The sequence below is a fragment of the Engystomops pustulosus genome, chromosome 6 (assembly GCF_040894005.1).
Source record: "Engystomops pustulosus chromosome 6, aEngPut4.maternal, whole genome shotgun sequence".
Lineage (NCBI taxonomy): Eukaryota > Metazoa > Chordata > Amphibia > Anura > Leptodactylidae > Engystomops > Engystomops pustulosus.
The window spans coordinates 130,767,241-130,783,810 of NC_092416.1; the positions used below are offsets into that span (position 1 = coordinate 130,767,241).

The window sequence follows — 16,570 nt, forward strand, 5'->3', positions numbered from 1 at the left end:
AAAATTCTATAAATATAAAGGGGCTGGGGACAGGATAAGGGGGAGCTAATTTGTTATTTGGATTATCAATAAAGCTTCATTACAGACACCTTACAGCTGATCATTGCCATCTGGGACTATAGTAAAGCATCCAGAGAGCTTCACCAGAGGTCAGAGGGGTCTGTTTGTAACTATGGGTTGTCTGTAAGTCGGGTGTCTTTAAGTAGGGGACTGCCTGTATATGAAATGGGTCGGAGGGTTTGGTGTCCCTTGTTCTTCAGATCCATTTGGGATCTTAGTCACTAATGTACACATTGGGGCAGATTTACTTACCCGGTCCATTCGCGATCCAGCGGCGCCTTCTCTGCGGTGGATTCGGGTCCGGCCGGGATTCACGAAGGTAGTTCCTCCAACGTCTACCAGGTGTCACTGCTTCGCTGAAGAGCATCGGAATGCACTGGAGTTCACCGAACCATCCTGTCGCGTGTCGAGCGACACATGTTTTTTATTTTAAATGCGGCGGTTTTTCGGAATCCGTCAGGTTTTTTTACGGCCACATGCATGCATGCCGGCACCGATGCGCCACAATCCGATTGCGTGTGCCGAAATCCTGGGGCAATACAGGGAAAATCGGCACAAAACGGAAAAATTTGCGTAACCCACCGGTAAAACGCGATTCGGCCCTTAGTAAATCTGCCCCATTGTGTTAATAGGGATCTAACTGGGGGTGCTGGTTCTGTGGGCAATGTAATCTACTTTACCTTGGTCAATCAACACCAGTTCCCAATGATCTTTGTTAAAGGAAATCTACCATCACAATCCATCATGATAAACCAAAGACCCCTACCCATAGATACAGGCACAGTAATCTTCTTATATTTGTTATCCATGGCCTCCTTACTTGTAAAATCAACTTTTACAATTATGCTAATGTGCCCAAGGTGCTACCCTAACGCTTTACAAACTGTTACACTGTCTTACTGAGAATTCAGCAGGAAGTATTTCATGCACAAGTGCTGAGGGAGCAGGGAGGCGGGGAGTGAGGGTGTAACATCCTGTAAAGTCAGATCACAAAGGGGCTAGGGTAGCCCTACTGTCTCATTAGCATAATGTTACAAGTTGATTTTAGAAGGAAATACATCATGGATAATAAATATCAGAATGGTAGAAGCAACAGTTTTGATTGTAGTTGCCCTTTAAGGAGCCCCTACTAGTGGTGTCATGAATAGTCAACCTCTTTATGAACTTATACAGTTGTTAGCAGGGGTTAAAACCTTGAGATCTGTCCTGCCCTTGTCCAGAGCTCATTAATGCCCAAAGATATACCTGAGTTGTGAGAATCACTAGCGTGCCTGCAGGGATTGCAGTGTGGCATCAAGGAGCTCCGGCATCGTAGATGTTTTTTTTTTTTTTTTTGCTTGAAATGTCAAATTCTCTCACAGACCGGACTCCGGTGCCAGTTAGTTAGTTCCTGCCTTTTAGTGTGAACAGGTTCTGATCTTCAGGCTTGTCAGACTGTTCCTTGTACTTCTGATATAGATATTTACATATTCTTCTAGTTGTGACATTTGGGTATTTTCCAGGAAAGACTGTACACTACTGTTGTGTGAGATGCAAGAAATTTTATTGATCCAAAGGGAAACTTGTGTCAAAATGAAAGTTGTGACCATTGACAAAAGTTTCATTTTGGATCAATAACGATTCTTGCATCTCACACCACAGTAGTACAGAGTCTTTCCTGGAAAATATTGTGAAGGGGTTGGCCCCCTAGGCTGTAGCACACACAAGAATAGCGGAGTGCCGATGGTCCGACTATGGATTTGGGTGAAGTTGGACATCCTCTTGCCTTGTAGACACTCGTAGGTCTCCAGTCTCCTTTCCCTTTACATTACTGAGTGTAATCACCCATTTGCGGGCCATCATTTAGGTCAGTCGCCAAGTAGACAGGGACAATTTTGGCGGGGCTAAGTGTTAGGGCTCACGACCCCTTTTCCATCCTGTCACTAGTTATTTCAGCGTATTACTTAGTTTTGATGACATTCAGTAGTGGTTTAGGGTTTTCCCGGTGTCTTTCTGTAATATGACCAAAGACTGTGGCACCTTCCAGTCTGATGCTCTACCACCACAATACACATCACATCACACGGGAATTTCTTTTGCAGGAAATAAGACTCGCTCCATCTCTGCAATGATTATCCGGGCTGAATACATGGCAGCTACAATCAAATATCCCCTATTCTCATGTCACAGCTTCTGGGCACGATCCATGGTGCCCATATTCCTACCAACTGAGATCCAGGTCTCATTCATCTGAGCAGTGACATGGAGGCTCTATAGAGATGTCTCCATCTGGTGATTGTTGATGGTCCAAGCTTCATCGTCTCCTGATGTCTCTCCCAGCAGCCAGATATAACACAAGTACAGTGCAATCTTTGACTGTGAAGCAGAACCATAGACATAGGCTGTAATATATTTATTTCTCTTATTATTAAACTATTAATCATTTAATACAATCAATCAAGCAAAAAAATAAAATCCTAAGTGCAGTTGTTGACTCGAAGGGTACAGATAACAATTAAAAACAGACCAAACCACAGACTGGGAGATCTCCATATAAAATGGGTTTTCCCTTGAATAACATTGATCTTCTATCCACAGGACCCCCACACTTGCGGTAGAACAGGGGACCACAAATCCCCTTTAATCTGCCCTGTTATTCTGACTTCTGGCCTTGTAGTTTAGATTTGTACCGTGTTAGCCATGGAGAGCAGAAGAAGAGTGACATGTCTGATGAAGAGAACTAGTATTCTCCAAAGCTCACCAAGTCATAACAGGAAATCCCATAGAAGTCAATGCAGCACAGGAATCATTTTCATTCCGCGCTCCATAGACGGTCACAGCCGATACGGCTCACAGGACACACCCCTGCCTTCAGAATATTCACTGCAGCCCATCCGTGGTATCAAATCTACTCTATATAGATCTATCCCTTAAATAATTAATGAAAACTGGAGGAATTCAGTAGAAGTCCATTGCTAGATTGTGAGTGAATCCCTAAGTAAGAGATCAGAGGGGAATGAAGCAGGAGAGGGATAAAGGAGCGCAGCCTCATCTCAGAAAAGGGAAAGTAATAACATATGTGGAATAACATGACACGGATCTGATCAGAGAATAACTTAGTACTAAGTTCAGTTCTCCAAGAAGTAATGGAAGAAAGAGTCCAGGGATCTTCAGCCTTCATTAAGACCCAGTGATTATATACAGAGGATACGACTTCTTAAGTAAAAGAAACATTTTGGGGGATGGATCCAATATCCAGAAACAAAAAGCAGAATATATATATATAAGTTTCTTTATATTTTTGTCTCCTATAATACAAATAAAATACATAAATAAAATCACAGGTTTATCCTCTTCTATCTCACCCCTGTAGATTTCTCCTCTCTACATCCCAGATCCCATTACAGACTTCTCCACTCACCATCAGGCTCAGGCCGGATTATTGGACAAGTCCGGTGATGGCTCCAAATCTGTGAAAGTAGGAGATTATTTTCCACTTCTTGCCAAAATATCACAGTGAAATGTTAATATAAAGTTGATTCTATTTTCTGATTTTCTTGATATTTTTCAGCTCTCGGTTCTCAATTTATATTTCATCCTGAATACATGATAACACATGGGGTCACATTTATCATGGCTTATGCATCTGAAATATCCTGTATAAGCCCTGAAATAGGTGCAATTCTTGGGCAATGGAGGGGTGAGAAGAGGGGCGCGGGTGGTGGTAGCAAGGGCATTCACCACTAGGGCAGTGGTGGCGAACCTATGGCACAGGTGCCAGAGGTTGCACTCAGTGCCCTTTCTATGGGCACTCAGTCCATTGACCCCAAGACAGAGTGCACCAAACAGGACAAAATTCACCAAATCTTCCTGCAATCCCATGCAATTTAAGAGATGCTGCTCTCAGTGTTATTCTACAGCGACACTTCATTGGTTGTTTGGAACTGCAGAGAAAAGTGAGAAGGTGTTGATAGAACTGTCAGCGTGGAGCCTGATGGAGGTGGGCGGAGAGCGGGCATGACTAGTTGGACTGGGAAGGGGCTATAAACTTCAAACCTCAAATAAGAGGTTGGATCGTTGTACAAGTCTCCTAGCAGTCGGCCGTATTCATGAGGGGGGCGGCCGACATACCCCTCCACACCCCTGTCAGTCAGGGGCCTGTAAAACTCCCCGGCAGCAGTGCATGTATTGCGCAACCGCTGCCGGCTCTATGCAGTGCAGCGCTGTGCTGACAGCGGCCGCAGAGGGGCTTATTCACAGCGCTGGTTGAATGTTCGGATGAATTATTTTCTTTTCAAAGGTTTCTCAATGATGTTGACAATTTACTCTGGTCTGGTCAAAAGAGCCAGTGCAGTTCTTAGATGTACAAATTTTGCTAAAAAATTGTGAACTACAAACCGATTTATTTGTCAAACCAACAGACAAAAATAATCTACTTTATTTCAAGAGTAATCACCCCAAAAAAATGATGAGGTCATTACCCTATAGCCAATTCTTGAGGGCACGTCTGATTACCTCGAATAACTCTTTTCTTCAGAAAAAACTTTGATGAATTGTCCACTAAATTTAGCGACAGGGGTTACCCCGCATCCCTTATAGCCAAACACAGAAACAAAGTTCTGGGTATGGAGAGGAAGAATCTCCTACAACCCAAAACGAAACAAACCAAACAAAACCGCATACCCTTTGTATCCACTTATACTGAAATAAATGGTGACATAGGAAAGATTATCCATAAGAATTCGTATATCCTTGCTGATGCGTTTCCAACAATCTCAGAATTTAAAGTCCCACCCCTTGTATCTTACAGACGCACGCCGAGTCTGAGAGACAAGTTACTTAGGGCTGATGTGGGTACAAAAAAGAAAGAAAGGCAGACTTTTCTGGCCCCTCAAAAGAAAGGCAGCTTTCCCTGCAGGCAATGTGTAAACTGCACTATGATGCTAAAGGGAGAAAAATTCACACACCCAATAACTAACACCACGTATGAAATGAAGCACTATCTTACGTGTAATTCGGATCACGTCATTTATCTGTTGCAGTGCCCATGTAATCTATGGTATATTGGGGAGACGACCCTCGATTTCAAGACCCGGATTAATCAACATAGATAGACTATTAGGGCTGGCAGAAAGGATCTCCCAGTTCCTAAACATTTTTCTGACTGCAAACATAGAGAGGGACAATTGAGGTTTCGCCTCATAGACAGAATCCCGCCCCTTAGGAGAAGAGGGGATAGGATGAAACTTTTGAAAAAATGAGAATTAGAGTGGATCTATAAGTTAAATACATTGAAACCCATGGAGCCCCTTTGTACCAATCTCTTTGTAAAAGACTGAAGGCACAGTAAATGGTAGTGTCACGTTGTGGATGTATTCTTACATTTCCAGGAGGAATCACGTGGACAGAGTTCTAAGAAAAATTACTTTATGGCGTTATAATGACACACATCACACAACCTAATATACATAACTTTCTATAGAGCTACACATGTGTGTTAGAGCTCATACATGGTGGTTATGACACCAAGCATGGAAAGGGTTGTGGGAACTCAGTTCTGGCGATGAGTCTTCCTAATACATTGGGACACAACACAATATGATATTTAAGGCATGTTCATGTTTATGATCCTTTTTTCTTTAGGGGAGCATTTAAGGTATTTTCCCATCTGGGCACTTACATTTATTTTAATTCATTTTCAATATGTAAACATTTCTTCTGATGGGATGTTATTAAAAAAAATGTTCTTGAGTGAAGATAATTTCTCATAAATGTTGCCATGTTGTCCCTTAGAAATGAGATAGCTTCCTTAGCTACGACCACCTCACATTTTGGCAGCGGTGGCCAGACATGCGCTACTGAGCCATGCCTGACCACCTGGATTCAGCGATCATTACCACAGGACGGCTGAAGGATATGCAGTAGCTGCCGTACATTTCATATACAAAAACTTTTTGTTACTTTGTGAAATCACTCCAGCAGAGGTGGCCGTATCCAAGGACACAGACTTATTTCTAAGGGACCATATGGCAAGATTTATGAGAGATTATCTTCACACAGTTGTTTTTAATAAGATCTAATTGAAGAAATGTACATTTATGGCAGATTAATAAAACTGAATGTAAATGCCAAGATGAGAATACCCCTTTAAGTTTGTGGCAGATCTGTCTGAGAGCTGACATCATGGATCTATATTTGGAGACTTCAGAGATGTAGGTTGGCCCTTCCATGGCAATATCTATAGATGGGCCTTTAGCTTCACTGCCAATGACTCCTTGTCTAATGATGATGTTAACACAGCTTGATCCATGTAAGGCTACATACATGTAATGGTCTGCACACCAGGGGATGTTTTGGGTTCGTTGGAGATGGGAGGGGTGAGTCCTCCATAGAGAGGAGGCTACCCAGCTCAGTCATAGTGCCGTAAGAGATGATATACTCAACACACCATGACCTGGAGTAATAGACCTAAATGTGGGCGATATCTGGCCCTAAGGTTTATATGTATGTGTATAGGAATGATGACGTCCCCTCTTCTCCCCCCTCCCTCTCATTACGGTATTATATGTATTACAGATCTGACGGATATTTTGGCCATTAGTCGCAGAGATGTCAGGACGTCACAGGTGTGAGGAGGACATGACAGGTCTGTATGGGAAATCCTATAACCATAATCCAGTGAACGTGGCCTGGTGATAATATGGATCTTACGTATGATGTAATATAGATGGAGGTTTCACAATCTTTTGTGTAACCAAGAAAGATTCTCTATTAGTCATTTAGATGCCGACATTTAGGATCAGTATAAGGCTACATTCACACTAACGTATGGGGGGCGTATATACGGCCGACGTATATACGGCCGATATACGTCCCCCATACACTTCTATGGGCGCACGGCACCCTACGGGAGCGGTACGGTGCCGCACACGTGCGGCACCGTACCGTTCCGTAGCCGGGAAAAAGATAGGACCTGTCCTATCTTTTCCCGTAATACGGCGCCATGCGCCATAGGTTGCTATAGAGAGGGGCGGGGGTGAGCTGCGCTCACCTCCTCCTCCTCTCCCCGTACACTGCCGTTGCCCGCTACGGTACGGTACGGTGGGCAACGGCAGTGTGAATATAGCCTAAGGATTACATCTGAGCTTGTGACTTCTCCTATAGTGGAAAACCTAAATACCATAGGTGACCGCAGAGAAGGAACTTAAAGCTGCCAGGTCCTAGTAAGAAATCTATAATGTACAGGTCTTCATAAGGGAAAGAAACTGTATATAAACCCCCTAAGGCTCATTGGCCATGGGTGACCTTAAAGGAAATCTACCATCGCAATCAAGCATGAAAGCAGGGGCTCTTATTCTTAGATCCAGGCACCGTGACTGTGGTAATCTTCTTATATTTGTTATCTATGTCCTCCTTCCTTCTAAATGTAAGTTTTACAATTATGCTAATAAGCCTATAGGACTCCTGGGGTTGTTACCAGAGACTCTCTGTGCTGCAGCTTCAGAAACTATTACACTGTCTTCCCCATCTCCTTCTCCCCTAGCAATACCCTCCTGGGTAACGGCCTGTGAAGTTACAGCACAGAGGGACACTGGTAATACCCCCTCAGATCGCTTCTAGGAGGAGGCCATGGATAACACATGTGTGTTTGAGTAATTGATCCTGGTTTATCAGGATGGAATTTGATGGCAGATTTAATATTAGGATCTCACTAATTAATTCAGTTTTTCTATGAATTCAACCAAAGAGTCCTAAAATCTCTTGTGTCACAAATTAGCATCAAAAACTCCTCTCATCACATGTCAAATCTGAACAGCAACTAGACAAGTGGACGGTCTTAAAAAAAAAAAAAAAGATGAGAAGAATTTATTTTATAGTAAAATGGCGCCAATTTCTTTGTAACAAATCAACAATTCAGTTATCAAAATTTAGCACATTTTATAACTGAATTTTTTCCCATGTTCAATGCTGTCTCTCCTTGTCAGAGCTGGTGAATGTGAAGCTGAGATCTTACCCAACATAGAATCTCTTGGTGATATCTATCTATATAGCCATGTATTATAAATGTAGCAGCCAATCACAGAACAGCTTTCATTCATAGCGAGCAGCTAATAAAATAAAAGCAGCGCTTATGTATAACAATGGGACATAGTTTGGCATATGTTGGGCTAATTTGGACCTATGGATGTATATGGCAGGTATGAGGTCACCACCTGGACACTTTTATACAAATGGGTTTGGGTTTAAGCAGAAACATTTTTGTCTGTCCTATCAGAAGTTGATATACTGATATATGAGTAACTCCCGGAATAGAAGAGAGTCAAAAGGGTTAAATTTGCCATATTTAATATAAATTTCTCATCTCTCCATCATTTATTATATAAGATGGCCGCTCCCTGTACTGGGTTGCCATGGAATCAGAATCCTCCCCATTCAACTGAATTCTAAACATGATGTCATACCCGCTGTGATGTCATCACTGCTATATAACTCCCGCTCTGTACCCATAATTCTCTGAGGGTTGTATAGTAGAGGAGTGGAGAGTGAAGAGGAGATTTTGTTGCTGTTTTACTGACGAATGATGGAAAGATTTTTTGTAAGTAGACTCTATTTACTGACGGATATCAGGAATATTGTTAGTGGTGAAATTTAGACATCAGGAAGTAAACGGCCGGATTGTAATGTAGATAAGGGGAATCCTGGGGGGTGTCAAACTGGGGCTCCTTGGGCCCACCAGATAACATTATTCTGGAGGACCCTCTTCACATTTATCTAAAAAAAAGACCCTTCCAGCTTCCAAATTTAGTTGTCTTCTGCTGTATCTTTGTAATCCAGTTTAAGGTTGGAGCCTGGGCCCGCCGGAGGATCCTCCGATCCTCTGGTGGGACAGTCCGACACTGATCCTGGGGAATATCTGCTCTCATTTTTTGGTTTCTTTTCTACATTTGGGACATTATTGATAGTGCTCTGTGTCCAGAGGAGCAGGAAGAAGATTTACCCCCAAACCCCTGTCCCTAAAGGACACATTATAAAACATGGTGGCATTATGTCCAGGTCCTGAAGTCCCCTCCACCCATTCCTGGTTATACTGAGGTCCTATATCAGACATATGGGTGACATTGAGGAGTCTGGGAGGGTGAGGGGAAGATCTAAACCATGTATCGACTGTGCACGAGTTATAATATGTCACCCCCAGACTCATTGTTACACTCCCCTTGCTGATAACAGTTTAAAATTATAAACTTTATGTGAAGAAATTGCAAAAATTGTATAATTTACTTAAAAAGAAAGATGTGTGTACTGGTTACCATAGCAATAGAATCTTTCTCCATTTACTTTCTCTATCACTGCTGTATACAGCCTGGTATTACCCATAATGCTCTGAGAGATAGACTATGTGATATTGAAGATGTTCTAGAGCCGTGTATTACATCTTTACTCATTTCTGGTTATATCAATGTCTCTTTCCACCAATGTCCTCCTATACTCCACTAGTGGTCTCCACCATCTCCTGAAGGTCTATGGTTACTTTGCATGATAACTTCTGGAGACGTCTCCATCATGTGGAACCATAAATAATTTCACTGACCCGAAATTCTGTTCTTCTCTCTCCCCTATAGGATAAACTTACTGGGCGCACCCGTGTCCAAGTTCTGTCCCGCAGGGCACTGGAGCCAGAGGCTAAGCGCATTTGGATTAAATCCTACAACGACGGGGTAAATAATTCTAGAGACGTCATCAGCCATCACCACATTATACATAACATGTGATATTGGGGTTATCTGGGGTTCACCTCCTCCATGACATCTTATCAATAAGATGTCATTGATCTGAAAGTAATGTTTCTATTTTTATGTCCCACAGCTAGGTCCTTCTCCAGCCTTCTATAATTTGGCTGCTGCTGCACAGGATGGACCAGGAGACCTGATGCCGGAGTCACCTGAGCCCTGCTGGGTTGTTAGATCGGTAAGGAGGCCATTACTATATAGTCATGGACTCACCATGTCACATAACTGCTGCTGATGCTATTGATGATGATGATGGAGGTCATGATGAATTGAGGGAAAATGATTTGAATTTGACAATTAATATGTATTGACAGGAGAATTTCCTATCCCTGGATCCGGCTCCTGAGCATAGTGCAGAAACAGCGCCGCTAGACTTGGACTGCATCATCACGGTAATGTCTCTTTTCCTCTATGATCCACACACGACTTATAGACAATGGGGCAGATTTACTAATATTCTCTAAAAGAAAGTGCAAGATAAACTAGAGCGTGTTATCAAGTACATGATTTACAAATTTAGATGTAATAGTTACATCTGGTGTCCACTGTGACTGTGGCAATCTTCTTATATTTGTTATCTATGGCCTCCTTTATTCTAAATTCACCTTTTACAATTATGCCAATGAGCCTATAGAACTCTTGGGGTTGTTACCAGAGACTCTCTGTGCTGCAGCTTCACAGACTATTACACTGTCTTCCCCGCCTCCTTCTCCCCCAGCACTTCCCTCCTGGGGAGGACACTGGGTAATGGTCTGTGAAGTTACAGCACAGAGGGACACTGGTAATATCCCCCCAGATCACTTCTGGCTCATCAGCAGAATTATAAAGGTTGATTTTAGAAGGGAGGATGCCATGGATAACACATATGTGTATGAGTAATTGATCCTCTATTATCAGGATGGAATTTGATGGCAGATTTAATATTAGGATCTCAATAATTAATTCAGTTTTTCTATGAATTGAACCAAAAAGTCCTAAAATCTCATGTGTCACAAATTAGCATCAAAAACTGCAACTCCTTTCTCCACTTGTCAAATATGAACAGCAACTAGACAAGTGGACTGGGTCTTAAATAAAAAAAAGATCAGTAGTATTTATTGTATAGTAAAATGGCGCCAATTTTTTAACAAGTCAACAATTCAGTTATCAAAATTTAGTACATTTTTTTACTTCATTTTTTCCCATGTTCAGTGCTGTCTCTCCTTGTCAGAGCTGGTGAATGTGAAGCTGAGATCTTACTATACATAGAGTCTCCCGGTGATATCTATCTATATAGCCATGTATTATAACTGAAGCAGCCAATCACAGCTCAGCTTTCATTCATATCGAGCAGCTAATAAAATGAAAGCAGGGCTGTGATTGGTTAATATGGGTAACACTACTTTACTACAAACAGCTCATGTATAACTGCCTTATGTTTAACAATGGGACAAAGTTTGGCATATATCAGGCTAACTTGGACCTCTGGATGTATGTGACAGGTATGAGGTCACCACCTGGACACTATTATGCAAATGTCTTTACTACAGGCTGAAATATATTTTGCTGTCCTATGAGAAGTTGATATACTGATATATGAGTATCTCCCGGAATAGAAGAGAGTGGCGGATGTGTGTACTGGATACCAAAGCAATAGAAACTTTCTCCATTTACCCAGGTTCTAGCGTGATGTCATCACTATCACTGCAGTATACAGCCTGGTATTACCCATAATGCTCTGAGAGACAGACTATGTGATGTTGAAGATGTTCTAGAGCCATCTACTACATCTTTACTCATTTCTGGTTATATCAATGTCTCTTTCCACCAATGTCCTCCTATACTCCACTAGTGGTCTCCACCATCTCCGCTCCTGAAGGTCTATGGTTACTTTGCATGATTCCTTCTGGAGACGTCTCCATCATGTGGAACCACAAATAATTTCACTGACCCGAAATTCTGTTCTTCTCTCTCCCCAATAGGATAATCTTACTGGGCGCACCCATGTCCAAGTTCTGTCCCGCAGGGCACTGGAGCCGGATGCTGAACACACATGGATTAAATCCTACAAGGACGGGGTAAATAATTCTAGAGACGTCATCAGCCATCACCACATTATACATAACATGTGATATTGGGGTTATCTGGGGTTCACCTCCTCCATGACATCTTATCAATAAGATGTCATTGATCTGAAAGTAATGTTTCTATTTTTATGTCCCACAGCCAGGTCCTTCTACAGCGTTCTATAATTTGGCTGCTGCTACGTATGATGGACCAGGAGACCTGATGCCAGAGTCACCTGAGCCCTGCTGGATTGTTAGATCGGTAAGGAGGCCATTACTATATAGTGTCTAGCATGTTATCAAGTACATGATTTACAGATTTAGTGTGTGGTGTCCGCTGTGTGTACAAGTTTTGGTGCTTTTCCATAGTAAATCTGGACCCATGTTTATAGTTGAATGGAGGATTCATTTGCTTTCTATCACTCTAAATTTCTGTGTATCCAAATTCTCAACAGGATGAACCAGAGAAAAGAAGATCTACTGGATCAAGATGGAGAAAGAGACTGAGGAGCCTCTTCTGCATGGTGAGGAGATCTCAGTCTAGGACATGTATCTCAGCCTGGTGATACATGTCGTGTATCTCAGGATCTCATTCACAAGTGACTGGACTTGTGATACACACATCATCATCAGCTTTCTCTTATGTTTCCTCTGTAGTGCCGGGAATCAGTGGAGGTGACTCCTTCCACGCCAGCTCCCAACAGACCGAGCACCAAGGACTTCGGATGCCAAGTCACAGAGGATGAGCTCAGCCTTGGGCCAAAAGTCACCATAATCCATGTGAAACCCAAGGACCATTCCTTTATGGTTGACGCTTCAACCCAGGTCAATGAGGATGAGTTCTGAGGTAGGTGGAACGCACATCCGTACATTGTGACAAGGACAACATCAAGGAGATCTGAGATTCTGCAGATCGGAGTCTTCAGAACTTGTCCAGTGACTTCTCTTGTCCCGATATCACACACTATTTTACTATTACATGTCTAGAGCTAAGTTGATGCTACTGCTGTTTTCCTCTTAGTTTGGAAAAGTGCATTATGGGAGCTCAAAAATATATTTATAACATACACTGACTGATTTTTGGCTTTTGCGTTGGATTATATGACCTAATGTGAGACTTTCCAATGAAGATAATCCAGAGATTTCTTTTTGCAGCTTTCATTCTTGACCTGTCCTGACTACTCTGCACTTCGTCCCCAAGGATAAGAAGTTCTTCTTGAATTCTGACCAAGACAACCTGTAACCTACTGAACCTGTAAGTCCTGATAGTCTATACTCTGCCACATAGAAGGAAATCTATCACTTCTATACTAGTGAACAGTCCAGAAGATATTCCCATCTAGGCCGATGTCCATGTGGTATCATCACTGCTACGGACATATAGATATGGATCATTCCAGGATGGATGGGCCCAGTCTTGTAGACATGTAGCAGCCACTTGATGAGGATGTATGAAGTGATATATCTTTGTTCTTTCATTAGGCCAATAGACGCGTCCTCCCGCCCCTGGTGTCAGAGCTGGACGTCTATGACAATGAAGATCATGATGGATGTTCTGAGGATAAGAAGAACTTGAACATCTACACAAACCTTTGTACTGAGGTTTTTGACTTTTGACCATAATTCTGCTGTAACAGAAGTAAAGATTATCCTAACGGATTATGTCAGTGTCAGGAGACTCTATGGTCTGCTGTACTGGATCCATGATAGGCTCCACTAACACTCACTGTCTGGTCTCTCCTTGTCCACCTTTTCTATACATACACAGTACAGGGGGATATCCCGAGTGTTATACACAGTACGGGGGGTCTCCTGAGTGTTACACAAAGTACAGGGGGGGTCTCCCGAGTGTTATACACAGTACAGGGGTCTCCCAAGGGTTATACACAGTACAGGGGGGTCTCCTGAGTGTTACACAAAGTACAGGGGGGGTCTCCCGAGTGTTATACACAGTACAGGGGTCTCCCGAGGGTTATACACAGTACAGGGGGGTCTCCTGAGTGTTACACAAAGTACAGGGGGGGTCTCCCGAGTGTTATACACAGTACAGGGGGGTGTCCCGAGGGTTAAACACAGTACAGGGGGGGGTCTCCTGAGTGTTATACACAGTACAGGGGGGGTCTCCTGAGTGTTATACACAGTACAGGGGGGGTCTCCCGAGTGTTATACACAGTACAGGGGGGGTCTCCCGAGTGTTATACACAGTACAGGGGGGGTCTCTTGAGTGTTACACAAAGTACAGGGGGGGTCTCCCGAGTGTTATACGCAGTACAGGGTTATATACAGTACAGGGGGGGGGTCTCTTGAGTGTTACACAAAGTACAGGGGGGGGGGGTCTCCCGAGTGTTATACGCAGTACAGGGTTATACACAGTACAGGGGGGTCTCCTGAGTCTTACACAAAGTACAGGGGGGTCTGCCGAGTGTTAAACACAGTACAGGGGGGTCTCCTTAAGGTTATACACAGTACAGGGGGGGGGGGGAGATCTTCGAGTGTTATAAACAGTACAGGGGGGTCTCCCGATTGTTATACACAGTACAGTACCTGTAACCTACTGAACCTGTAAGTCCTGATAGTCTATACTCTGCCACATAGATGAAAACCTATCACTTCTATACTAGTGAACAGTCCAGAAGATATTCCCATCTAGGCCGATGTCCATGTGGCATCATCACTGCTACGGACATTTAGATATGGATCATTCCAGGATGGGTCCAGTCTTGTAGACATGTAGCAGCCACTTGATGAGGATGTATGAAGTGATATATCTTTGTTCTTTCATTAGGCCAATAGACGCGTCCTCCCGCCCCTGGTGTCAGAGCTGGAAGTCTATGACAATGAAGATCATGATGGATGTTCTGAAGATAAGAAGAACTTGAACATCTACACAAACCTTTGTACTGAGGTTTTTGACTTTTGACCATAATTCTGCTGTAACAGAAGTAAAGATTATCCTAACGGATTATGTCAGTGTCAGGAGACTCTATGGTCTGCTGTACTGGATCCATGATAGGCTCCACTAACACTCACTGTCTGGTCTCTCCTTGTCCACCTTTTCTATACATACACAGTACAGGGGGATATCCCGAGTGTTATACACAGTACGGGGGGGGTCCCCCGAGTGTTATACACAGTACAGGGGGGTCCCCAGAGTGTTATACACAGTACAGGGCGAGTCTCCCGAGCGTTATATACAGCACAGGGGGTGGGGGTCTCCCGAGTGTTATACACAGTACGGGGGGGGGGGGGGGTCTCCCGAGTGTTATACACAGTACAGGGGGGTTTCTGAGTGTTATACACAGTACAGAGGGGTCTCCCGAGTGTTATACACAGTACAGGGGGGTCTCCTGAGTGTTATACACTGTATAGGGGGGTCTCCTAAGTGTTATACACAGTACAGGGGGGTCTCCCGAGTGTTATACACAGTACAGGGGGGTCTCCTGAGTGTTATACACAGTACAGGGGGGTCTCCTTAGTGTTATACACAGTACAGGGGGGTCTCCTTAGTGTTATACACAGTACAGGGGAGGGAGGTTCCTGAGTGTTATACACAGTACAGGGGGGTCTCCTGAGTGTTATACACTGTATAGGGGGGTCTCCTAAGTGTTATACACAGTACAGGGGGGTCTCCTCAGTGTTATACACAGTACAGGGGGGTCTCCTGAATGTTATACACAGTACAGGGGAGGGAGGTTCCCGAGTGTTATACACAGTACAGGAAGGGTCTTCCGAGTGTTATACACAGTACAGGGTGGGTCTCCCGAGTGTTATACACAGTACAGGGGGGTCTCCTTAGTGTTATACACAGTACAGGGGGGTCTCCTCAGTGTTATACACAGTACAGGTGGGTCTCCTGAATGTTATACACAGTACAGGGGAGGGAGGTTCCCGAGTGTTTTACACAGTACAGGAAGGGTCTTCCGATTGTTATACACAGTACAGGGTGGGTCTCCCGAGTGTTATACACAGTACAGAGGGGTCTCCTTAGGTCTCCTTAGTGTTACACACTGTACAGGGGGGTTTCCCGAGTGTTATACACAGTACAGGGGGGTCTCCTTAGTGTTTTACACAGTAAAGGGGGGGGGGGTCTCCTGAGTGTTATACACAGTACAGGGGGGTCTCCTGAGTGCTATACACAGTACAGGGGGGTCTCCTGAGTGCTATACACAGTACAAGGGGGTCTCCTGAGTGTTATACACAGTACAGGGGGGTCTCCTGAGTGTTATACACAGTGCAGGGGGGTCTCCTGAGTGTTATACACAATACAGGGGGGTCTTCTGAGTGTTATACACAGTACAGGGGGGTCTCCTTAGTGTTATACACAGTACAGGGGGGTCTCCTGAGTGTTATACACTGTATAGGGGGGTCTCCTAAGTGTTATACACAGTACAGGTGGGTCTCCTTAGTGTTATACACAGTACAGGGGGTCTCCCTAGTGTTATACACAGTACAGGTGGGTCTCCTTAGTGTTATACACAGTACAGGGGGGTCTCCTTAGTGTTATACACAGTACAGGGGATGGAGGTTCCCGAGTGTTATACACAGTATAGGAAGGGTCTTCCGAGTGTTATACACAGTACAGGAAGGGTCTTCCGAGTGTTATACACAGTACAGGGTGGGTCTCCCGAGTGTTATACACAGTACAGGGGGGTCTCCAGAGTGTTATACACAGTACAGGGGGGTCTCCTTAGTGTTATA

General features: G+C 43.7%; 1 protein-coding gene across 3 annotated transcripts; it reads left to right on the top strand.

Moving 5' to 3' along the window:
* Positions 1-8,563: 8,563 nt before the first annotated feature.
* LOC140066077 (uncharacterized) lies at positions 8,564-14,886 on the top strand. Of its 3 annotated transcripts, none has more exons than XM_072113630.1 (11): positions 8,564-8,635; positions 9,660-9,755; positions 9,904-10,005; positions 10,142-10,219; positions 11,789-11,884; positions 12,033-12,134; positions 12,328-12,396; positions 12,530-12,719; positions 13,028-13,127; positions 13,355-13,474; positions 14,658-14,886. In XM_072113630.1, the coding sequence occupies exons 1-8, from the start codon at positions 8,618-8,620 to the stop codon at positions 12,716-12,718; spliced, it is 750 nt and encodes a 249-aa protein (XP_071969731.1). In that variant the 5' UTR covers positions 8,564-8,617; the 3' UTR covers position 12,719; positions 13,028-13,127; positions 13,355-13,474; positions 14,658-14,886. The 3 variants fall into 3 exon arrangements, with proteins under 3 accessions (XP_071969731.1, XP_071969732.1, XP_071969730.1); XM_072113631.1 differs by having other exon boundaries at positions 13,355-13,466; XM_072113629.1 differs by lacking the exon at positions 14,658-14,886 and having other exon boundaries at positions 13,355-13,675.
* Positions 14,887-16,570: the final 1,684 nt, after the last annotated feature.